Source organism: Elephas maximus, chromosome 4 (genome assembly GCF_024166365.1).
Source record: "Elephas maximus indicus isolate mEleMax1 chromosome 4, mEleMax1 primary haplotype, whole genome shotgun sequence".
Classification (NCBI taxonomy): Eukaryota; Metazoa; Chordata; class Mammalia; order Proboscidea; family Elephantidae; genus Elephas; species Elephas maximus.
The window spans coordinates 45,963,352-45,989,714 of NC_064822.1; the positions used below are offsets into that span (position 1 = coordinate 45,963,352).

The 26,363-nt window shown below is 36.0% G+C and overlaps 1 protein-coding gene across 7 annotated transcripts in view; it reads left to right on the top strand.

The window, feature by feature from the left end:
* Positions 1-26,363, top strand: part of USP6NL (USP6 N-terminal like) — a 183,693-nt gene that overhangs the window by 116,336 nt on the left and 40,994 nt on the right. For all 7 annotated transcript variants that reach the window (XM_049885066.1, XM_049885065.1, XM_049885064.1 and 4 more), the window contains 4 exons: positions 2,977-3,016; positions 13,546-13,626; positions 19,639-19,746; positions 25,839-25,948. In XM_049885066.1, coding sequence (XP_049741023.1) covers positions 2,977-3,016; positions 13,546-13,626; positions 19,639-19,746; positions 25,839-25,948 — 339 coding nt within the window. The remainder of the gene's footprint in view (positions 1-2,976; positions 3,017-13,545; positions 13,627-19,638; positions 19,747-25,838; positions 25,949-26,363) is intronic.

Sequence of the window (26,363 nt, forward strand, 5' to 3'; positions counted from 1 at the left end):
TTAGGTCACGAGTTACTAATTGATTAGAAGGAAATGATACTGAAAATAGAGAAGAAAAAATTAATACCAAGGTTAAGATTTTCAACTATTTTATCAGAATGTGTGTATTTGTAAAATTCAGCAGACCATCTGTAGTGTACTATGACTATATGAATACATGAGAGCTTTTGTTTTTAAAGAATGCCTATTAAGATTGAAGGGTTTGAGAACACTTTCTACCCATCCTATAAAGTTTGTTGAGAGTAAATCTAAACTTATATAAAATTTACTATAAAAACAAACATGAAATTTAGTCAGTATATTAAACTTTAACTGATTTCAACAAGCTTTAAGTTTCCAATGAGTGTATCTCAGCAGTTACAGAAATACTCTACCTGCCTGTTGAGAAATTACAGGCACTGTCGGAATCGACTCGACGGCATAAAGTTTGGTTTGGCTTATACTCTCGATTAGTAACTCTTTTAAAAAAAAGTTTAATAGCAGATGTAAAAATATATCCAGTTAAGCACTCTCTCTTTCCAGGATGGCTATTTTTTTCTTTGTTTTTTACTTACTGTATTTTTATAAAGTGGAGCTACTCGCTGACAGCTTGGTGTTTTCTTTAAGCAGGCTTTAGGTACCCTTTTCCCTTGAGGAACAAGCTTTTGGTCTCTAAAGTAGTATTTGGCAGACATTTTCTATAAATAGCCAGATATTAAATATTTTGGCTTTGTGTCACAACTACTCAACTCTACTGTTGTAACATGAAAACAACCATCCAAAACCAAAACCCCTTGCCGTCGAGTCAATTCCAACTCAGAACGACCTTATATAGGTCAGAGTAGAACAGCCCCATAGAGTTTCCAAGGAGCGCCTGGTGGATTTGAACTGCCAAGCTTTTGGTTAGCAGCCATAGCATTTAGCCACTACACCATTAGGGTTTCTTGAAAACAACCATAGACAATGCATGAGTGAATGAGTGTGACTGTGTTCCAGTAAAACTTTACAAGAACAACCAGTGGGCCAGGTTTGGCCAGTGCGTTATGGTTTGCTGACCTAGAGGAATGCTCCACGCTCACCCAGGTTTTGATGCTTCCTTTCTTCTACTTGAAGGATGTTGAGATGGCTAGGTAAAGATACATACATGCATGCAGGCGTGTAGCCATCCTTCCATTCAGACGTTCATTCAGCAATGTTTACGGAGCTCTTGCAGTGTCCCAGACACTGTGCCTGATAGTGGTGTAGTGCTCTACATGTGTGTTTTGAACATTGCATGTAGCTGTTGATGAAGAGGGCATTCTCCTGACTTTTTCCTTGGAAGGTTATGAAAATTAATGTATGACAATGCAGAGCTTTGAGGAGGAGGAAAAGTTCTCTGGAGATTGGTGTTGTGTATGTAGCAGATCCTATATAAAAGGTTTTGGTTATGAGGAAATAATGTAAGAAAATCCCAATAGAAAAACAACCATATTCTTGCTCCACCGTCCGTCTATACAGTCTGAAGTCTTCTATATTTAATCCTCAAAGTTTCTTTTTTCTTAAGAATTGGTTTCTAAACCTTCAACTGTTTTCTTCATACACTTCTGAACAGTCTGAAGATCTGGCCTATCTAATTTGAACCCACTGGGTTAGATACTGCTGAACGCCACTATATTAAGCACCATTTTCTGTGACTCAGTGAAAAGGTTAGTTTTCGTATTTGTGAAAAGAGGAGTTCGGACTGCCTAAGATCTCGTTTGAGTGTTACATTGTTTTGTCAGTTCCATTGCTATAGCTTAGTGGTTCGCCTAAGAACTCTGTAGAGTAGCAAGAGTGCCTTTAAAAATACTGCAGTCTTGAATACTGGTTTGTCATGTTTTTAAAAGTTGTATTATTTGCCCTTAAACTAGGGCAACAATACGTGCATATTGTTGCCAAAACATTACAGTAATACTACTTTGATAGTAAATCAAAGCACACAACTTTGTTAATGGATTGTTGTTATTGTTGTTAGGTGCCAGTCGAGTCAGTTCTGACTCATAGTGACCCTATGTAGAACAGAATGAAATACTGCCTGCTTCTGTGCCATCTTATTAATGGATAGCGTGTTGTTATTATATTACTGACAGGTAGTATAAGAGTCTCAGAATATTTTATATCAGAGATGATATCACAAAATGTACTGTATTAGAAGAATGAATTTGATCTTCTATTCTATATTTTTAAAAATCGCCACCATTGAAATTTTGACAATGAAGCTCTCCTTATTATAAAAAATAAAAGTTGAAGTTTTCTTTTTAATTCATAAATTTGTTGGAGACAGTTTTATTTTCCTATGCTAAGTTTTTAAGCAGACATTTACTATATAGGTCATAGTTTGAGCCAGAGAGTGGAGGCGATGATTTCAGAAGTTGAGAAATTATGGCCTGCAGGCCAAGTAGGACCAGCTGTGTGTTTTTTATGAAGAGTTTTATGGGAACACAATCATGCCCAATTTGCATGTCACCTGTGGCTGCTTACAACACAGAATTGAGTAGTGTCGACAGAGACTGTATAGCTCACAAATCCTAAAGTATTTACTGTCTGACTCTTTATAGAAGAAGTTTACTGACTCCTAAACTGGTTGAGAGGAGTGCTGTCCAATAGAACTTTCCACGAGGATGGAAATATTCTATACCTGCACTGTTCAATATAGTAGCTGTATGGCTATTGTGTACTTCAAATGGGGCTAGTGAGACTGAGGAACTGAATTTTAAATTCTATTAAATCTTAATTTACATTTAAAATTAAGTAGCCGCATGTAGCTAGTGGCTACTGTATTTGGGGGTACAGTCTAGATTTGAAGATCGGATGCATTGTGGTTATAAAATAGCTGATTGTTCTATACCGAACTCAGTGGAATGGACACTTACGTAACTCTTCTGATGATAAATGATTATGTGTCACATTAATTATAAGAACAAGTTCACTATGATTTCAACTTAAAACTATCTCACATATACTATTTTTCCTCTGCAGTGAGGAGGAGCTCCCATACCATAATGCAGCTGTGGAACGGGTAAGTCTTTTATTTATAGTTCCTGGTGAATACCTTTATAGAGGAATAAGAATTACCACCTCTGTGACTTCGAGTGCCATATTATATGTTAATGAAGCTATCATTATTAGGATTTGACTTTGGTTATATCAATCTAAGAAAATAAATTTATGATGAAATAATCTTAGGAGATCTTGAAAATAAGGAAAGGTAGCAATTAACAGAGAGACTTGCATTCTAGACTGGTAATTCTCAATCTAGGAGCCTTCGCAATGTAGAACCTTTTTAAAGCACGGTGGCTGGGAACCCACCACAGTTCGTTAAATCAGAAACTCTGGGGCAGGGGCCTAGGTATGTATATATTTTAAAAACCTCACAAGTGATTCTCATGCACATTTCTGGCTAATAAAACACTATTTCAGGCCAACAGCTTTTGGAATACAGCTGTTCCATGAGATTTCAATAAACTTTCCACGAACAGCAACCACAAAAATGTTTTCGGGAGTCAAATAAGTATATTAGCATTTTAAGAACCTGCCAACCTTTTTTTTTTTTTTTTAAACCCAATATTTCACCTTTCCGCATTATACTTCACTAGGAAGCTGGTTCTACACCTGAGTATGCATGAGAATTAGAGACTAACTGTCTTAAAATTGGTCAGAATCTCTCATCCAGCATTCCCCCTTCCCGCCATTTTTTCTGTTATCTAACTACGTGCTGCAGAATGAAAGTGAGTCTGTCTATTGGGATTATTATCAGGAGTTTGTGCATGCTTGTGTGGAGGGAGGTGGAATAGCAGTTTTCAGATAATGGAACTGAATTTGAAATTTGGATCTGAAAATTATTTTTAAAAATCTTCCTAAACACACTTCTTGTTTTTTTGAAAATAAAAACTGTGGCATAACCTTAAGATATAGCCAAAATTGCCATTTTACATATATTGTTGTTGTTGTGAGGTACTGTTGAGTTGGTTCCCATTCATAGTGACCGTATGTACAACAGAATGAAACACCGACCGGTCCTGCAGTGTCCTCACAGTTGTTGGCAGTGTTTGAGCCCATTGTTGCAGCCACTGTGTCAGTTCATCTCCTTGAGGGTCTTCCTCTTTTTTCCTGACCCTCTGCTTTATCAAGCATGATGCCCTTCTCCTGGGACTCGTCTCTTCTGATAACATGTCCCAAGTGTATGAGACGAAGTCTTGCCATCCTTGCTTCTAAGGAGTATTCTGGCTCTGCTTCTTCCAAGACAGATTTGTTCATTCTTCTGGCAATCCATGGTATATTCAATATTCTTCCCCAGCACCATCATTCAAGTGTATCAATTCTTTGATCTTCCGTATTCATTCCTTGTCCAACTTTTGCATGTATATGAAGTGATTGAAAATACAGTGGCTTGGGTTGGGTACACCTTAGTCCTCAAAGTGTCATCTTTGCTTTTCAACACTTTAAAGTGAAGAGGTCTTTTGCAGCAGATTTGCCCAATGCAGTTTGTCATTTGATTTCTTGACTGCTGCTTCCATGGGCGCTGATTATGGATTCAAGTAAAATGAAATTCTTGACAACTTCAGTCTTTTCTCTGTTTATCGTGATGTTGCTCATTGGTCCAGTTGTCAGGATTTTGTTTTACAAATACAGAGATTCCTATATAGACTTCTGCAGTTGAATTCTCTTGTGGCTGCCTGGTTCTTTCTCGGTACCCTAACCTCGATGTTTTTACAAAGGAATTTCTTTCTTTTAGTAGCTATTTTATTGAGTAGCAACTTTGTATCAAGCACTGGACTAGGTACTTCCTGGAATATTTTAATAAATAAGACATTCTGCTTTTTTGAAGCTTACTCTCTGATGGCTTTAAATACCGACTGTGCTAGTGACTTGGTACCCTAAATCCCAGACCTGTATAGCCTTGCATGTATACATTTCAATGTGATGCCTGACTTGTATATACACTTAGATGTCTAAATATATATGGAGCTTCTGTCACTCTCTTCAAATCCGTTCCGTTAACAAACTTCCCCATCTCAGTAAATGGAAACTCTACTCTTCCGGTTGTTCGGTCCAAAAACTTCTGTGTTATCTTTGACTTTTTTCCTTCATACCCCACATCTCATCTTTCCGCAAATCCTGTGAGCTCTAGCTTCAAAATGTGTTTAGAATCTGATGACTTATTACCATCTCCACGTCTGCCACCCTGGTCCACTGTAATCTCTCTTCTAGGAACTCCTATCCTCTTGCTTCTGTAATTGCTCTCCTTCCTCCTGGGAGTCTGTCTGTTCTCAGCAAAATAGCCAGAATAACCACGTTAAAACAAAGTCAAATCTTGTCACTTTCTGGTCAGAACATTAGACTGACTCCCCATCTTATCCAGAGTCAAGGAGAAAGTCCTTAGAATGACCTACAGGTCCCTGAATTACCTGACTTGTCTTACCTCTCTGATCTCTCCTACTAACCTCCGTTGCTCACTCACTGGCCTCCTTTCTGTTTCTTGAGCATTCTGGCCATATTCTCTTTTTTAGGCCTTTTGCACTGGCTGCTTCCTCTCCTGGGATGCTCTTCCCTCCTGATAGTGACAAGACTCAGTCCCTCATTTCCTTTAGGTATTTACTCAAATGTCACCTTCAGAATAAGACCCTCTCTCAGAATCATATTTAAAATTGTGAGCTGCTCCCCCTCCCACACACACATGCTATCCTCCTTTAATTTCTCTTCAATACTTAACACTCTTTTACATGCTGTATATTTTACTTATTTATTTTGTCTCTTTCTCCCACGAGAATGTAATCTCTGTGACAGTGGGGTTTTCCTCTGCTTTGTTCACCGCGGAAACCCTGGTGGCGTAGTGGTTAAGTGCTACGGCTGCTAACCAAAAGGTCGGCAGTTCAAATACACCAGGCGCTCCTTGGAAACTCTATGGGGCAGTTCTACTCTGTCGTATAGGGTTGCTATGAGTCGAAATCGACTCGATGGCAGTGGGTTTGGTTTGGTTTGGTTCACTGCTGTTTCCCTACCGCCTAGGCCAGTGCTTAGCACATAGTATATGCTCTGTAATTGTTGGCTGAGTGAGTGACTACATGTAATAACAGTATATTTATAGCATTAAGTATATTGAATTTAAAGAACTGGCACAGATTATCCAAATGTTATAACATCTCCTTTATATGAGAAATTAAGAAGAAAAGAGTTGGAAAGTATCTTTTAGCAAAAGATACCCATATTTGGCAAAATAAAAATCTAGCAACTCAGTATTGATTTCTTTCTCCAATGCCCCCCTCCCTTTTGTGATTTCCTGGGCCAGAAAGTCCAAAAGTTTGTGAACCAGTGATGTAGATGATTCAAGAAATGAGAGAGTGAAGAAAAGAAGAAATACAAGAAAATCTAGTAGAGGATGCATGCTTGAGGGAGGTTTTTTGTGTTTTTAAATTTTATTTTTTTAAGAGATTTGCCTATATACTAAAAGACGTTTTACCCAATGGAATTTGACTTATAAATAAGTCGAATTATGGTTGTCTACACTAATGTTGAGTATAATGGGTAATCACTTAAAAAAGAGATCTGTACATACTGTGAAGTTTTATTTTAACATAAAATGTAATTGTACATTTATTTGTCAGTCTTTTTTGGAGGAGGGACAGGGTTCTGAGGCTGCTGTTTGGGTTCCAGAATGCCTTTTATACATATATAAACTGCACTTATACTGCATGACCTGCCTTTTATAATGTTGGCCTCTTTAAAGTAGAGTGAAAACTTAGACACATGCAAAGCCGTCTGAGCCTAGACACTTTTTAGCTTATTAGGATTTCCCCTAATTCTTCTCGTTTGAGTGAAGTTCATGTTTTCTACAGCAACTGCCTAGTCCTAGTGGCCAAGCTCTGCCACTTCTAGGGAAAAATTCTACATATATTTCTTAATTGAATAAAATCAATGGAAATGATAGCCATGTTGAAGTTTTCAAGTATTTATTAATCTTTACAGAGCACACACTTGAAGCATCCACTTACTCCCACCATGGGAAGACTCATACGCTAATATATAGTCAAGAAATCATGGCTTTCGTTTCAGCTTTGCCACTGTACTATTTCACCTAAAGAAATTTCTGTAACAGGATTCAATTTAAAATAAGGATAGCAGTACGTTGTCGCTCATAAGAGGATTAATGTCAGTGTTTGCAAAGTGCTTTGGATTCCCTCAAACAGGTACTTACACAAATAAGCAAATATACTTATTTTATTTACTCTGCAGAGAACAATATTAATGGATTATATTGTTTCTTCAGGCTTATTGATGTTTTTAATAAGGAGGAAAGGATATATAAAACTGAATTTTCATAGCTGCAGCTATTTTATGTAGTGCAATATTTTGCATGGGGGTATGGAATGTTGGGGCCTATTTGTACCTTTAAAAACTATATCTTAATTTCATGTGGTTTGATACCTTACTCAAAGTATATGACAATTTTCAATGTCAAGGTAACAAAAAAAAAAAAAAAACCCCTACGTCATTCTTAAAACAACTCTTTCCTCCTTGTACTTTTTGTCCTCTCCTGACCTCTGCTGGTAAGGCTTAGGCATGCAGGACTGTTCAGCTTCATCCTCAGTCATGTATCTTAATATTCAAACAGGAGAGACAAAAAAATCTGCAGACTTGAATTTGACCAAAGTTCTAAGCTGGTAAGGCTTAGGCATGCAGGACTGTTCAGCTTCATCCTCAGTCATGTATCTTAATATTCAAACAGGAGAGACAAAAAAATCTGCAGACTTGAATTTGACCAAAGTTCTAAGATTTCTAATTCTAGAAGAGAAGGCTGTTTAATATCCATCCATGCACCGTGTTTAGCCTTTACTATCTGAATTATTAACTGTGTTATAATGGGAGGAGCCTTGGACCAGATTAAACACAAGCTAATATTATGTGGATGATTCAGCAAACAGCTGCTGAGTACTTACTCTTCAGCTGATCCTGCACAGGATTAAAAACCATTATCTCAGATCACTGGACTGTGTTGAGAAGTAAAAAGAAGATATTGACCCCAGCTTTAATCCTTACACCCTCCTTGCCCCAGAAGGAAAGGTCATTCCTGACTCACAGGCAATATAAACTTAACATAGTAGGGTACCTACCATATTGCAAACTTTAAAGAGAAGTTTAGTTCTTCCCTGAAAACAGCTCATGGGAAGAAAAGTACACAGCAATGTATCATTTTCATAGAAGAGGAAATGGGGACATAACAAAGGGAATATAAAATGGCAGTTAAGACCTCTGCATAATTTTCCTTTTGATATATGTTATTCTGACATTCTCAGAGGAGTTGAATTTTCTTATGCTGTTTAAAAAATTGCATTGATGAACATATCCAGTACCCAGATCCTAGTTTTTGATTACCATTCCCTATTAAAAAGAACCACCATTTCTTCAAGAAATAACTGATTCCAGGTCTGAGGTAGGATAAGTATACGGTGAGCCTAGAGAAAGCAAGGAAGTGGTCAAAGACTAATAGGGCATGTCAAAAGAACCTACTTGACAGGGAGAAATTTTCAATTAGATAGGAGGCAGTCTGGCCAAGTTTGGAACAATTTGAACTTCAAAAAGAATAACGATGGTAATGAATTATAACATATTAGATGAATAATCCTTTAGACCATACCAAAAGCCAAAACCTGGTGCCATTGAGTCAATTCTGATTCATCGAGACCCTATAGGACAGAGTAGAACTGCCCCATAGGGTTTCCAAGGAGTGGCTGGTGGATTCGAACTGCCAGCCTTTTTGGTCAGCAGCCGAGTTCTTAACCATTGTACCACCAGACCAGAGTGATATTAAAAAATGGGGAGGGGTAAAAGGAAGAGCTTTTAATAGATAAATACCAGTTAATAATATAGAAGGAATGATAAGAAAAAAAATCACCATTTTAGTATCATCAAAGTTATAAGTGATTTAGGCAAGGATTATCACTGGATAGTAATACCTTTGGGTAGAGCTGTTAAGGAACAGAATGTCCACACAGTCTCGAAGAATATACTACACAGATTACTTACTAGTTACAAGAAAGAATTTCTCTGTTAGTGTTGGAGAAATGGGACAAAAACCACCACAACCAATTGGTCAAACTTTAGCATCATTGATAATAGTATAAATTAAAATTATGTGATGCAGTGGGAAAGGCACAACATCACCTGTGTGACCTTCCAGCCAAAATCTAACCTGAGTCTTATCTTGAGGAAACAAATCAGAAAAAAACAGATAGTGTAGCTTCAAAAATGTCAATGTCTTGAAAGGCAGAGAAGGCAAGCAGGCTGTTCTAGATTGAAGGAAACTGAAGAGACATGCCGATAAATACAATGCATGGTCCTTGATTGGGTCCTCAATTTCTCCCCTTTACCCAAAGGAAAACAACTATAAAGAACATTTTTGGGACAGGTCAGGGATTTGGTATTGGATTGTTTATTAGGTGATAATGCAGCAATTATAAATTTCTTGGATGTAATAGTGGTACCGTGGTTATGTAGGAGAATGTGTATTTGTTTGTCGGTGATACATACTTAAAACATTTAGGGATAAAGTGTTCAAGATGTCTCTGACTTTCTAACAGATCTGCAAAAGAAAGAGGGAGAGGATATGATATAAACAGATGAAATTTGGCAAAATATTAATAATTGGTGAACCTTGTTCAAGCATACGTAAGTATGTATAGATTTATGAGTGAGGGAAAAAAGACTTTCACATGCATTCAAGTCTACTGTAGTTGAACTGACGGCATTATGGAGTTAAAATGTAAACTAGCTTGAATTACTGATATATGATTTTAAAAACCTACAACCTGGGAGCTTTTTCCAAGGTGTATCATTTTTCCTTCTTCCTACTGTAGAGGAAAGAAAAGCATACTTGTGTGCTGGTGTGAGTGTGTGTTTTGCCATTGATTGCAGTGTGAGAATGTGTAGCATTTAAAATAATCTGTGTATATGATAAACATTAAAATACAAAAGTGTGCCTTAAAAAAAAAAAAAAGAATAACTACTTCCTAAAGTGAATTGTGTGTAATTCATAGTCATAAATATGAAAGATAGCAAGAGACCTGCCGGATCTCAGCAGGGTTATTCCTGGCAAAGTGTATTTTATTATTCTCTAGGGTTGGCTTGAATTGTTTGGTGTTTTCCTCTTGGTAGAGAAAGGGATTTTGCTTTGAAGAAGTCAAGGAGGAAGTGCAGAAGAACAAAAAAATACCAAATGGCAACTTAGATCAATCTTAATTTTTCACAGCTTGGCCTTCTCTAAAGTCACATTTAACAGAAACATTAATTAGATTTCAGTGCCCCACTGAGTTTTAAAATTAAACATATTTCTGGAACCATCTGTAACATTTTATCACTGATAGTATAATGAAGAGTGTGCTTAGTCTTTTGAAAAATGGGAATTATAACAGAATGTCTTTTCTCGCGAGCAATCACCTTTTATTATGAAAGACCCATCAAACTTTTTAAGAGTTAAGAATTAATTTGAGAGTTTTAAGAATATAAAAACCCACCACTGCTGTCGAGTCGATTCTGAATAGCAACCCTGTAGGACAAGAGTAGAACTGCCCCTAAGAGTTTCCAAGGAGCACCTGGCAGATCCGAATTGCCGACCTCGTGTTTAGCAGCCATAGCACTTAACCACTGCACCACCAGGGTTTCCATTTAAGAATATACCTAGAAATAAAATTATATGAAAATATTTTCATTGATAAGAAACTTTTTCTAAATTCAGGATTTCTTTAGGATTTTATGCTTCTTTTAGACCTAAAAATATTGATGATGGGCATGTGCCCCCTGCCAACATAATACCTTCTTGAATCTGTACAGTGTGGTGGCTAACAGTGTAGGCCCTGGAGCCAGGCTGCCTGGCTTTGAATTCCTCTTCTGTCACTGACTAGGTATGTGAATTTAGGCAAGTCATTTAACCCCTTTGTGCCTCTGTTTCCTTCTTTAAAAATAGGGATGGGTTATAACTAACCTCATAGGTTTTTAGTGAGGATTAGTGAGTTAATACATGTGAAACATTTTGACCTATGCTTGGCCCTTGGTAAGCATTATGAAGTTGTTGTTACTATTAGTTCTCTTTGTGGCAGTTTGAGTAATTGTCCTTATACAGCACCAGCTTTGAAGGGGACATCTGGCTTCATCTCCACATGCTTTCTATCCAGCATTGGATAGGTACTATGCAGTTTGAAGACAGGGAAAAGAGAAGGAAATTGTAGATAGTATATCTTTAAATAGTTCACAGACTTTTTTAGATTTATTAATACAAGATCATTTGCTAAAGTCTGTTTATAGCTCTCCATTTAACTAAGATTCAGAGAGTGAAAATATAAATTGGGAACAAAGACTCTCTACTACTTATTGGTGTTTTTGTTTTATTTTGGTACTTCTTCTCATTAAAATTGAAGTTGCTCTGTTTGGTGGTCTTTTCTACCAAAAGCTTCATTATTTAATGTTAAGATTATTTATTACTGGTCTTGACAGTTTTCTACTAGTTGAGGAAGGAGAACCTTACGGGTTTCATACACTTACGTAGTTATGAAAAGATAAGTTTTGTAAATCTGTAAGTTGGTATATATGATACAATTATACTATGTTTATAAACATTTTAACTATTTCCCTCATTCATTGTATGATAAAGCTTCTTCTATCTTTACCTTATGGACGCAGTAGTGAGTCAGTGGTAGAGTTCTCACCTTCCGTGCAGGAGACCTGGATTCAGTTCCCAGCCAATGTACCTACCTGATGCACAGCCACCATCCCTCTTTCAGCAGAGCCTTACATGTTGCTATGATGCTGTACAGGTTTCAGCAGAACGTCCAGACTAAAATGGACTAGGAAGAAAGACCTGGTGAACTACTTCCAACAGTCAACCGTTGAAAACCCTGTGGCTCACAATACCCCATCCTGCTTTTGTGGGGTCCCAATGAGTCGGGACCAACTCAGCAGCTGACAGAAACGATCTTTACAGCATTTATTTTTTGAACAGAAAATGTATCCTCAGAACCATTTTCTTTCCTAGTATACTTCTTTTTCCGTAGCTGTTTGTTCTTATTACACTTAAGAGGCTTCAGAAAAGAAAATCTGTGGCTTGAGGAGAAGGAACAAAATAGTAGAATCTCAGCTCACTCATAGAAAAGAATTATGTTGGGTTTTGTTTTCTTAAAAATGAAATAATTAATTAGGTGCCTACTCTGTGCCAGGCACTGTTCTAGGCAGTGGGAACTAGCAAATGTTCCTGGCCTTCATGGGGTTTAGAGTGGCTGTGGGAGAATGTAGGCTAGGTGTGCAGCAGCAATGGGTTCTTAATACCAAACCCTGAAAGTAGACTTACTCACCTGATCACGGGCGAAGAAGTCACCATAGACTTCTTTGCTGAACAGGGTATTTTTTTTCTGCCTGGAGGAATGGAGTACAAATGTGCCCTCTGAGGGTAGTTGGGCTCCCAACTAAAAGGGAGAGAGAACTGTACATGCCCAGTTCTTTTTAAGTAAGTCACTCTACCACCTTAGGAATGAGTATTGGACTGGACAGCAGGCCTGAGTGCTTAGAAGAAAATCTCTCTCCTTCTGGAAACCAAAGAGTGAGAAAAAAGCATTTTCTGTACCATTCCCAATGATTACTAGATGAGGCTTGCATCAAATCCCAATTTAGTATGACATGCAAGACCACCCCTGCCTACTTCTTAAGGCTCATCGTCTTACGCTTCCTTTTTTTCTTTTTTGCCATTGGAACTACTATCAGCCCCCTTCGGTCATGAACTATCTAAAAGAAAATATGTGTATTTTTATGGAATATCTTTACCCCCATCACACTTGATAAAAATTCTAACAGTCTTTTCAGTTCTTCATTTAGGGATCATCTTCTCTGTCATCCTTGAGTGGATTTCACTGTTCGTTCCTTCATGACCTTGCTGTTAACCTTTCTGTCTGTGTCATGGCATCAGCCACATTGCGGTATATTTCCATGTCAGTTGCCTTAGCAGACTATGCGCTTCTTGAGGGCAGCAACTATTACTCATTTTTATACATTTTTTCTTTAGCATCGTGTTTGTTACATGTTACTCACCAAATAAATAAATGAGGAAATACAGAATGAATATCCAGTTCTCCTCTGAAAAAACCAATTCTCACTGAAAACATTAATATGATAGAACTCAGTAAAATGTGAAAGGAGAGAACTGAATTTTGAAAGTTTGTTTTTTGCTTCATGAGTGATATTTTAAGATTTACTTTAAATTTGTAGAACACACAAGCTTTTCAGTTTTAAAGCATTGGAAATTTTAAGCAATCCTTTTCCCTGTTGTTTGGAGGAAAATGGAGCATTTCCTATGAATCTTAATTTTAACTATGGTATTGCTATTGATACAACTGTAATATTATCCAACTAAAAAAAAATAGGATATTTGTTGTCCAATATAGTATCGCTGTTTTAATAGTCCCTCCCTTTTTTTTTTTTTTAGCGGCATTTTCTTTGAAAATAGAGGTAGTTTATAAATAAATAAACCTCAAACAGACATAACAATGAATTTCAATTTTATTTTAGCAAAAGGCTCTGGAAATTGAAAGAACTACTAAATGGCTGAAAATGCTAAAAGGATGGGAAAAGTACAAGAACACTGAAAAGGTAATTTAAAATAATGCTATTTCCATGTGAATCTATATAAATTTAATGTAGTTTTTCTCACTAACCATTTCTTTTATGATAAAAGTGTTACATTCATATATTTATGTGTGTGTGCATATATATATATATATTTTAATTTAGCAGAACACTTCAAATTAGGAGCGTTTATGTTGTAAGTAACAGAAAACTTGTTTCAAATTGGTTTCAACAATTAGAGGATATATTGCATGGTCCAGAGGTAGCATGAACTTCAGGAGTGATTTAGTTCAACTGCTCAGTTACCTTGTCTACGGCTTAGCTTCTTCCATTTCTCTACTCTGTGTTCTGCAGTGTCTTCTTTATCTTGAGGTTGGCTTCCCTCTGGGGTCAGAATGGTTGCATCAGTTTCAGGCTCCATGTGAACATGTCACACTGCTCAGGAAGAGAGAAAGGACTGGCCTCTGAGAGCTTTCCCTGACCATGTGCAATCTCCTTTGCCAAAAGCTTCTAGCAAGCCTCACCTGAAATCTTTTTACCCTGCATTGAGTTTGTGCTAAGTTTTAAACCAGTTTAAAATATATACACACACACATTAATATCACCACCAATCTTACCAGGAAAGTCTTTAAATATTAGGAAGCTGTCAAGTTTATGAAGATAAAAGTTTTAGAAAGTTCTAATTTTGGCTTGAAAGGTCAAATGTCAGCGGTGGCAACAGATACTGTCAGTCATTTTCCTTCAAATAACAGACTCACTTCTCATTTATTTTTGAGAAAATGCCTACCAGATACCCAAATCTGAATAACCGTAGTTGGTTAGTCAGTCACTGTTTCAAGAAAGAATGGTGTTTCATGAAAAAAATGCTGTTGGTTCAGATCATGACTCAAACCATTTCCTAAGTGCTTTTCCTCAAGGCAGCCATCCGTACCTTGGGATACAGCAGAAGTACTCTGTTCTTCCCATTTTATCACTCAGACTATTAATAAGGCTTGTATCCAAGGGTTGAGACTTAATAAATTAATAATATTGACTGCTTCATTAAGTTCATTCTTAAGTGAAACTGGTCTTTAAAAAAAAATTTTTTTTAACTGTGAGTGAAGAATCCAATGAGTGCTGGTATAGTACTACTGCTGCGGTGATTTGTGCTAAAGTGCCCATAGTTTTTCCACCATTGCTTTGCTACCAGCAGTGTAAAAGGCAACAGTGAAAGAGACAAGTAATATTTTAGTGTCATTATGAAAATAGTTTTGACCTCATGGACCATGCTTTGTGAACCATCCACTGACATCTAAGCCTCAATTTCCTCATGTGTAAAATGGAGATAGTGGTATCCATTTCAAAGGGATAAAGACTTAATGATTTAACGCATATAAAGCACTTAGCATTGTACCTTGCATATAGTAAGCATTCAGTAGATGTTAACTGTTGCTATTCTTTTTTGAAGGAAGGTTGTGCAATATAAGAATTTTAAAGGAAACAAAGAAATCTTTCATAGCCCTACCAGCAAACAGGACTGAGTTAACTCTTAACATTTTTGTCTGTTTCCACATGCCTTCCTTCTATGCAGTCTTTTTCCTTTTTATATAGATATAAATTATTATATGTCAGCATTTGCCAACAAGAACTCCAGGGAACACAATTTCTTGCATTTTAATAGATACTACATTGAAGCAGTGTAGCCTAATGGTTAAGAGATAGATATTGGCGCAAGACTTTCCTGGGTTCGAACCCAAGCTCTGCCACTTACTAGTTGTGTGACGTTAGGGAAGGTATTTAACTTTTTTCTGCCTTAGATTTCTATCTGTAAAATGGGGATAATAATGGTACCTACCTCACAGGATTGTTTAATTTAGATAAAGCACACAGAATAGTACATGACACGTAGCAAGCAATCAGTAAGTGTTATTTATTATTACATGAGAAAAGGGTTCTGTGGTTAAATAAACTTGGGAAAATCATAGCTAAAAAGCCAGGTTTCTTTACTATAGGACTCCTCAGAGTCTTCAGTATTATAATGTTTGCTGTGAATTTTTAAGAGGGTCCTTAAATTACATTAAACTGACTCATCAAAATCTTTTTGTCATGGGGTATCTCACAGGCCTAATGTCATTTATCTTTTTGAGCATCCTAAATATCCTTAGTTTAAAGTCTGTCAAGCTCTTTTCATCAGGAGTGAGTTAATTTTGTTTTTGTATTTTAATTTTATTGGCTATCTATTTTAACCTTAGGTTTAAAACTCAAGACGTTTTTAAGAGGAACAGTTCAAAGTAGAATACTAGTTACAACACCTGTGCTCTTGTTTAATATTATGCTCTCAGATTGGCTTAAAGTTGACAACTACTTTACCTTATATTTTTGTGGAAAGATTGCTCAAGTGGTAATTACAGGATAAATTTTGATGCCTTGCACCTATCACACTTTAATCTCATGTTCAGCTAATAAAATATTTGTAGAATTACGGCTTTATGTTCTTCTCTAGTATACATATATCTATGAAAGTATATAAGCCTCTGTAAAAATGAGCAATTCTACTAGGCTATTATGCTGACAGCAACGCTGGCTAATGCAGTTCCCATTAAGAGAGATTTTAACAGAACTATTTCTTTGATGTGTAATTTTAAAGCACTATCCCACAACTATAATGCCAGAATCATCTGATGATACATATGGCCCAATTTGGTGTGAAACAGAATGCACTTTCTAAAAGAATTATTGCTTTCAATTCATACCTAGTTTTAAATTGCATTGAAGTAAAAGAGTAGCGTGTATTTTTCTTTTCTTCTAAAGGGGAGGTGTGTTTTCTCTCCACAGATTCCTTACTTAATAGTAGTAATACAGAGAAACTTCTAGAAATATCTTGAAATAAATATGTAACTCTGATAGAGAAGATTTGAATTTTTAGAATACAAGCTTTAATGAGAAAAATTTCCATTAAAGTGGTTTGTGTTGTCTGCTTGTTCACACAGTGACTGTGTGACTAAGTACAGTCGTATTTTTTTTAATATATCCTATTAAATGAAGTTTTCTCTGTTTAAGTGGAGACCATTATGATTTAGCTAGTCTAAGCTATGCCTCAGTAGAGTACCTACTGCAGATACGCATTTTTTTTTTAATCAAATCAAATCATTAAATGGACCATTGAGATCATATTAGCCAGTATCTTATGTTACTGATGGGAAAAGAAAGGCATATTGTTTATAAATAAATTTCCCAAGGCCACGCGGCTTGTTAGTGGCAAGCAAGAGATCCTATGTCCAGACCGTTGCTGTTAAGTGCCATGAAGTTGATTTCTGAAATAGACTATAGGTTTTGAAGTCAGACAACTGACTGAATTTGAATCCTTTTACCACAGTTTTTTAGTTGTATGACTCTGAGCTAGTTACTTAACCTTTCTACATCTTAATTTTCTCATCTGTAAAATGAGAATGATAATAAAAGTACCTTCCTCTTTAAGGATGTTACAAGAAGTAAATGGAAACATAGAGCATGTGTTTCACATAGCATATACCTAATGTGGGCTCATGATACACAATCAGAAAATGTTAATGTAACCATTGTTAACATTATTTTAGCTATTTAATTAATCATTATACTCACCCCTACCCCCAGCCTCATTTCCTTTCCTGGCAAATTCCTTCATATCTTTCAGTATTGAGTTTATTGTTATTTCCTCCGAAGGAAACCTTGCCTAACTCTCTCATGCTGAATTAGCTCTTCCCTTCTAACATAGCATCTTTAAAATAGTCTGAGTCCCTGGGTGGGGCATACAGTTAAGTGCCTGGCTACGACCTGAAAGCCTGACAGTTTGTATCTGCCCAGAGGCATTCCAGAAGAAAGGCGTGGCAATCTACTTCCAAAAGATCACAAACCAAAAAAACTAAACCCATTGCTCTTGAGTCAATTCCGACTTACAGTGACCGTACAGGAAGAGTAGAACTGCCCCATAGGTTTTCAAGGCTATAAATCTTTATGGAAGTAGACTGCTACATCTTTTTTCCATGGATCAGCTGGTAGGTTCGAACCACCCATCTTTCGGTTAGCAGCAGAGCACTTTAACCACTGTGCCACCAGGGCTCCCCAAAAGATCATAGCAGTGGAAAACTCTATGGAGCACAGGTCTATTCTGACACATGTGAGGTCACCATGAGTCAGAATTGACTTGTTAGCAACTGGTTTTGGCTTTTTTTTTTTTTTTTTTCGCTTTAAGATAATGTCAGGATGAGAGCGACTGTGTTGGACCAATAAAAAGTGACCACAACCACAACAGCAGCTAGTCTAATACCTGACTCACTGCCCTCACTCCTAACAAACACCTTTACCCCAAAACTTTTTCTGGTTCCTCCTTAGAATCTTACGTGTCCTTTTATGTTAGGACTAACTACCTCCTGATGTTGCCTTCTGCAGATCTGGATGGTAAATGGTGCCTACCATTCTTCTTTTACCACCCTGCTCAAGCTCTGGGGAGCCTATCTCCAGCACGCCTTCTTTCACCATGGTGTAATTCTCTGCTCTGATAACAATTAGTGTATGTGCCCTTATTTTATTTTACAGAATTATCTGTTTGTTATAATTACCTGCTTACATATTTATCTTCCCCACTACACCATATGCTCCACAAGAACTGTTTTCATGTCTGTAGCCATAATACTTAGTAAGTGTTGGCCTAGCAGGCATTCATTACAAAGTTTTTCTTTTTTGAATGAATGAATGATGTTCATTATAAATTGGCAATGACCAGCAATCACCTTCTACTGATAAATTCTACTTTAATAAAATCGTAATCTCTGGGAGGTATTGTGGTTGGGCAGAAAGAAACTTGAATTAGGATTGAGAAGATAGGGCTCTTTGGTCAAGGCAAACTACTTTTCTATACCTTGGTTCTTTCCTTATAAAATGGAATAACACCTGCTTTGCCTACATCATAGAGTTGTTGAAGAAAATATGAGATACTACTTAGTAAAATGAAAGATTCTCTACAAATGTAAACTGGACTACTGTCCTGGAGAATAAGTGAATTTTATTTTAACTGTTCTGCTTTGATGTAATTCCTACTTTGTTTTTGCAAACTTTCCAAAATATCTAAGATAGTCAAAAATTTATGAGGAAAGATACTTAACCATAATAAGTTGTCTCTCGTGTACCAGCACTTGTATTTAAATACCAATAAGCATAATTTAAAATTATTTTAGGGTCTCATAATTTCTCTTTGCATACATATTTTATTTCATTAACTTTTACAGCTTGGATTCCCAATACATTCTTTTTATATTTTAAGTTTTAGCCACAGTTATTTTATCATTATTTTTAATGCTTTCTGCTCTTGGGTTTTCTTAATATCATCCTGTTCTTTGCCCCATTATTTTAGTAAGTCCAGTTGGGCAAAAAATGGATGCTACACATGTGGTGGTCATTATACTTATTTTATAAATTGTAGAATCAAAAAAAAAAAAAACAGGTTTTTTTTTAGAATCCAAAAGAGAAGGAGGAAAGACTGAAGATTATGAAATAAAAGGAAGGAGCTTGATATATTCGCAGAGAGCCCCAGAAAGAAGGTGGTGGGAAAGAGATCGGGAGCTGCGCAGCACTGTGTACGCTCCGCAAGGGTGGCATTTTTGCTATGTGGAATATCTTTTAGGTGTATAGGGAAAAAGGAAGAAAGTATGTAACAAGTTAGTTGTATTACAGGGAATGTGTAAATCAGGTATTCACAACCTGGGGAGTGCCTGTATTGAAAAAGAGCGTAGACTATGCTTTCCTGCCGTTTAAGGAATACCTTCTTAACAGTATGAAAAAACTAGGCTTATTTAGCGTTTTCTTACTTGTTTATCCTATCCTTTCAGTGTGTATGTCTCCTCATTTTGATCTGAAAAGGGGAGAGGACATGATCCAAATGTGCCATGTTAAAATATATCAATTAGTTATCATTAGCACTTTGAAAATGAAAGATTAACACATTGATTAGTCTGAGTTAAGAAACTAATCATCTACGCTTTTGTCAGTTTATAACATTGTATTTATTATTCTTTTAAATAGTTTCACAGGAGAATTTACAAAGGAATTCCACTCCAGCTGAGAGGTGAAGTCTGGGCTTTACTTCTTGAGATCCCTAAAATGAAAGAAGAAACAAGAGACCTTTACAGTGTGAGTATCTAAACCTAACTTGTTATTTTGAGATTAAAAAGTAAGATCCATATCTTTTAGCTTTCAGGGTGTGATATAAGATATTCATAGCGTCATTTGGATTGTATTAAAATTAGACTACATTGAGTTTTATAGGTCTAGTATACATTTCTTTTTTTTGTTTTTTTTATTACAGTCTTCTTCCTATTTTTCAGACAAATTCTTGAGTGAGGATGTTATTTTCTGTTTAATAACTGTCAAGTGCTTTTCAAATACAAGTCACTTAAAATGATCAATCAATGTTGGGGCATGTTTTTAAGGAAAACTGAGTAATACCTGATTGTAGCCACTCCTCTCCAACGTAGTATTAATGAATAGACTTAGAGTGTCAATTTTAGAGTTTATGAGGCAAATAACAGAAAAATTCCATTTATCCAGCAGCTGCCTCTATATGATTAACTGTTTTCTTCACATTTGAAAAAAGAATTTTCCCCCAAGATTATTAGTATATCTCTGGGTTTTATATTAGCCCAGAATTCAGCTTTTGACTGGGTGATCAGAAATGCTTTCCTTAAATTAGCCAGTACATTGAATTTACCTCCTTGTCACCTCAGCTATATCTTTGTAAGCCTACATTTTACATTAAATTTTGAAAGGGATAAGAAAGTTTTAAAAAGATGATAAAAGAATCTTAGACCATAAATTTCAAAATATGTTCCTTAGAAAATATATATAAATAGAATGAATTAAAGTAGAATAATTGGAAAAAAAGAAAAATAATTGATAGCTTAAGCACAAAGCCAATTATAAAAAGAACTTTAGAATGCTCTTTTGATATTTTTATTTTCTATTTCTTTATACATATTCAAGGAGACCTCGTGGTTCAATGGGTAAGGCTGCTAATTGAAAGGTTGGTGGTTCAAAACCACCAGTGGCTCTGCAGGAGAAAGATGCAGCAGTCTGCTTCTGTAGAGATTTACAGCCTTGGAAACCCTACGCGGTCGCCAAGGGTCCAAATGGACTAAGAGGCAGTGGGTTTGGGGTTTATATATATTCAGATAAAGTTTCATCAAGGTGAAAGATAATAAATAAATACTGGTTAATTTAAAGTTTAAAGTTACTAATTTTATGTGACTAGAGTTTTTAAAATATTAGCTGTTTGGACACTGCACAGACTATGAGTTTATGTTTGAGTATTTTAGCATTTCAAATTATTTTAGACAGTTGATTAGATATTTGTTTTTAGGCTCATAGTTTTAGAGAGCCACTACTGGAAAAGAAGTGTGCCTGAGACAATATATATAAAATATAACCCCAGCACCTAATATATAAAAAAATATATAGTGTGCCTGAAATATGGTAGGTGCTCAGTAAACTTTTTTTTAATTAATTAAAGGAGAAAAATTACTTTTATTTAGTATGCTAATAGTTGACTTACAGTTTTCAGTTATATTTTAGGCTTTTTATATATAGAATAAAATTTCTAAAGCCTAGTTAATATGAGAGATTTAGTAAAAAAAAAACAGTAGTTCAACAACAAAAGAAATTACTTGCCCGCCAATAGTTTTATGCTTATAGTTCTCAATACTGACATAAACCTTATTTTTACTATTTGAGTTTCCTCCAGCATTATTTTTAAACCAACTCCTCCTTTCCAGACCATTCTTTCTTACTCAGTTTCTCCAAAAGTGATATATATGTTCTCTACACATCCTCCAGAAATTAAGCCTTCAGTAAGAACAAAATTACCTTCTTGAGTCTGTGAAAATTTTACAAATCTGAGGGTGGATTCTGTTATATAGTGAGTCTTCGAGTTTTCCTGATCACCTGTTTGTTCCTTTCTTGCAATGAAGTCCCCTGCTAAGTGCTGAAGAGCATACAAAGATGAATGAACAGGAACAATGTCAAACTTTTCTTCTCTGTTGGGGGTGACATGATTGCATAAAAATATTTTATACTAGTAGCACGTGATGGGTAGTCTAAAAATAATAAATAAAGGAGTTGGCAGAATACAAAAGAGGGAAAAAATAAATCACTATTGATCTGTATGATTCAGGAAGACTTCATGGAATAGGAGGCGTCTGAGGTGGGCTTCATTTCTGAAAGGGAGGAAGAGGAGGAGGGGGAGAGAAAATGTTTAGTTTTTACTTTGAAGCTTCGCATTACTGTATTTTTAAAATACAATACCTACTTTACCTTGAGGAAAGCTAACATTATTTGAGTACTTTTATGTGTGGGTGTTATTCTAAATGCTCTATGGGAGTTAAGTCATTTTATTCTCGTGACAATGTCAAGAGACAGGTTTTTAAAATTATTACCATTATAATTTTCATTTTGCAGTTGGGGAAACTGAGCTTAGGGAGGGTTGCGTTACTATCCTGAGGTTAGAAACTGGAAGACAGGATTTAAAATCCAGGCTGACCTGGCTCCTGAACCAGTGCTCTTACTTACTCCCTTCTATGTTGTTTTGTTTTTCATTGTATCTCATTTGTATTTGTCTCTTTTGTGTCTCATGATGTATGTTACAAATGGTAGGGGCTCAGTCAATAGTGGTTAATAATGTCGTCTATAGCCTTTTTATAGCCTTAGCTTGGTTCAGTAATGTTGGAGGCAAAATCCAGTGATAACTGCAAATTTTCATTTCCCATTTTCATCTACATGCTTTTCACTGTATTTCTGCCCTCAGGTTTATGGGTTCATTAGTTTTCTTTTTTAAATAAGATGTTTATTTTTAATGTCATTGTGACCTTCATGAATCTCAGCCTACCCAATGTCAGGGATAACAGTAGAATCAGTTTACCTCTTTTCATTAAGATAAATGTGTTCGAGTTCCTGTATTCTGTGCATTCGCTTGTAAATATTGTAGGTCATAAATATTTCTGGCTTTTTTTTTAAAAACTGCTTAACTAAGCTGTTCTTCTGTGATAAGGCTTTTTTTAACGTTAGAATTTTTTGTCCTCTGGAGTACTTATACCGTAGATGTGTTTGGGTGTTTTTCTCGCTTCCAATTAAATTTTATTTTAAAGCTTTTAAAAAAAAAATCATGCCTTGTCAAGCATGTTTGTCCTATGTTCCTGTATTTGGTCTTTCACCAGGAGGTTTGTAGAGCAGTAATTGAAACCTCTTTACTTGCCCATTACCTATTTTTTTCCTTAGATATTAAAAGAACAAACATACACAGGTTTTTTTTTTTTTTAAAGCTACTTTTTTGGAATATCTTCTGGACCAACTTTTATCAGAAATAACATACAATAATATTTTGTTGATAGCGGCACAGTGGTTAAACGCTCGGCTGCTAACCAAAAGGTCAGTGGTTCAAATCCACCAGTAGCTCCACTAGAGAATGATGTGGTAGTCTACTTCTGTAAAGATTACAGCCTTGGAAACCCTATGGGGCAGTTCAACTCTGGGTCATACTTTTAGGGTCATTCCGACTGGACAGCAACAGGTTTTTTGTTTTTTTTTTTAAGTTTAGGATTGTTATACAATACTTTAAATACCTTCCCCTGTCTTTAGGACTCTGAAATATACTCTGAATATTCTTCATGTTTTAAAAATCTATAGAAGCTGCCTTTCTCTCAGGTCCTACTCAAAACATAAAAATATATATACTCACAAAACACTTACCATACATACACAAATATTCCAGGCATACCCAGATACCCTTCTTTCCACTTTTAGTTTAAGTCAAGAGTTAAGATTTATATTTTTATATGTACTTAGAGACTGATTTTAGTATAAATGTATATTACCAGTACATGGTAAATGGGTCAATATAACATATAGATGCTTGATTATACATAAACATGGTTAGGTATAAACTAATATAAATTTTAATCTCCCTTCTGGTTAAATATGGAGATTAACATACTCATTTATCCCCTTTTCCCCCTGATATGCCATTAAATTGACAGCAGAGGGCTTTTAAAAAGGCAGACCCCCAAGGCGTAAGCAAATGGGAGAAGAGATGACACCTGCCCGTTTTTGGAAACCAGAATGCAGATGTACATTTGGTAAACTTAGCAAACCTGATAAAGCTAAATTGTAGGTTGGCAGTGGGAAATTGGAGAAACAACCTGATTTATGTCTCAAAATCCCCAGAAGACTTGGTAATTGCCAACACCAGGAAGTGAAGGTAAAGCTAAAAATGGGAGAAGTGGTTGAAAGCCTGTGTAAAAAGCAGTTAGAGCCCCTAGATCGCAGCCCCTACTCTGGCACAAAACCGAAGGTTTATTATTTGGAGAAGATAAAACAGGGCCCCTGGATGGGAAAGAACACAAGGCATTGTGGAGGGTGGGGCTGCTGTAATGAAAGCAGAGGATTCGAAAATCCTGAACTTTGAACATTCCGGTAGTTTCCTCCATACAGCTCCCGGAACATTGGCAGCTAGGTGCTTGTCTTCTAGGCAGGAGATCGGAAGAGCCTTCTCTGAGGAATCTGACCAACATAAGAGAAGAAGTCCACAGATAGTGACATCAGGGGAACCCCAGTGACACTGCCCAGCAGATCACTCCACAATGAAGACTGCAGTTTGGAAGGCACACCCTTGCACCCAGAGCTGTCAATCTACTTTTTAGTGTTCCAGTTTTACATATAAGCAGACACTGAAGTGTCACTATTCATTTAAGAAAAGAAGTTAACATGAAAGACAAACCTGTAAAACAAATAAATGGAAAAAAGGCAACTTGTAAAAAGTAGACTATAGAGCAAGAAGAAAAAAAATATCATTAATATCTTCAGAGAGATAGGAATAGATATTGCATCCATAAAACAAGTATAGGATACTGTGAAAAAAAAAAAAACACTCAAGAACAACAAAGAACTGATGAATATACAAAATGGTAATAAAATGAAAAACTTATCACAGAGGGTTTGAAAATAAAAATTGAAGAAATTTCCCAGGAAGTAGATAAAAAAAGACAGTGATAGAAAATATGAGAAAATTAGATGACAACCCAGGAGACCCCACATTTTAATAATAAAGAGTTCCAGAAAGAGGAAATGGGGGTAGGAGCATGAGGAAATCAACAAAAGAATTATCGAAGAAAATGTCTCAGCATTGAGAGGAAATGAGTAGTATGAGTTTTTAAGACAGAAGGGATCCATCAAGTGCCCAGCACTGTGGATAAAAATAGATCTCATCAAGAACAGAAATGTGAAGTTTCAGAACATGGAAAACAAGAAACTCCTACAGGCTCCTAGTCGGGGGAAAAAAAAAGCAGATATCATATAAAGAAACAAGAATTATAGTGACAATCCTGGAAACTCGAAGACAGTGAAACAGTGCCTTTTGAGCAAAAATATTTTCCAACTTAGAATTCTAAAACAGCCGAAGAGTTAAGTATGAGAGTAGATTTGTCAGACATTCAAAGTTTCAAAAATTTATCTTCCATGCGCCCTTTCACAGGAGCTACTGGAGGATGTGCTCCTCTAGAGCAAGGGAATAAACCAAGAAAGAAGATACAAGATCCAGGAAACGGGACTCAACACAAGAGAAAAGCAAAGGGAAGCCCTCGAAGATGGTGAAGAGAGGTTTTAAAACACCAGCTGTGCAGCAGCCCCGGACGTCAATAAGCCCACACTGGGAGCAGGTCAGAAAGCACTGCACAAGACGTCTTTAAGAAGATGAAACTGGTATAATACTAACTATATCTGAACATCTCCAAAGGTGGTTTCTGCAACTTAAAATGAGTTTGGGATTGAATTAGTGACGAGAAGGTAGGAAACGAAGCAAGTCAAGAAACAAGGTAATAATGATTAGCTCCAAGAAAAACAAAAATACTGTACTGGAAAGAAGAAACAGTAGACTACATGGCTCAGCCACGCAGAGCTTTTATATAGTCTTAGTAACACAAACTGCAGTATTAAAAAAAAATCTGTATTGACAGGATGAGAGGGAAAAAGACATGGCGGAGGAGGGAGGAAGATGGAAACAAAATAGATGGGGGCATGGGTGGGAGGGAAACTTTCCTTGTATACTTTCATATATTTTGATTTTTGACCATGGAAATGATTTCTTAAAAAAAAAAAGATTTATTTTACTATTTGTCAATAGACATTCAATAACTGATTTCTAGAAAAATGTACTTTCTTCTCCTCTTTTTCCTCTTCAGAGATTAAAACACAAAGCACGAGGTTGTTCACCTGATATCAGACAAATTGACCTTGATGTCAACCGCACATTTAGGGACCATATTATGTTTAGAGACAGATATGGTGTCAAGTAAGTAAAGTTTAATATTATGAAATGTAAACAGAATTCATAAATACTCTTTATCAAAGTCTTTATTAACTTAAACTTTGAGTGTCCAGACTGTCTTGTATAAACTGTAATTTTGATACAGGTGCTAAAGGTTTAAGCTTTTGTAGATCATTTGAGTTCGTGTTTTGTGAAACTTAGGATGTAATTTAACTTAGTTTTTTTTTTTTAACCTTTTGACATAGTAGTTGCTATATAATTGGAAAAGAATCATTTTATTATTTTGAAATTCTGAAAGTATGTCATAGATAATTTTATTAAAAGACTTAGAAAAGAAATGAGAGATTGTTTTACTCCTTGGGAACTGTGTCAGTGATAAATATAACCCCATGCATAAATGAAACTAAAAAAAAAAAATAGGAAATTAATGATTATTTTA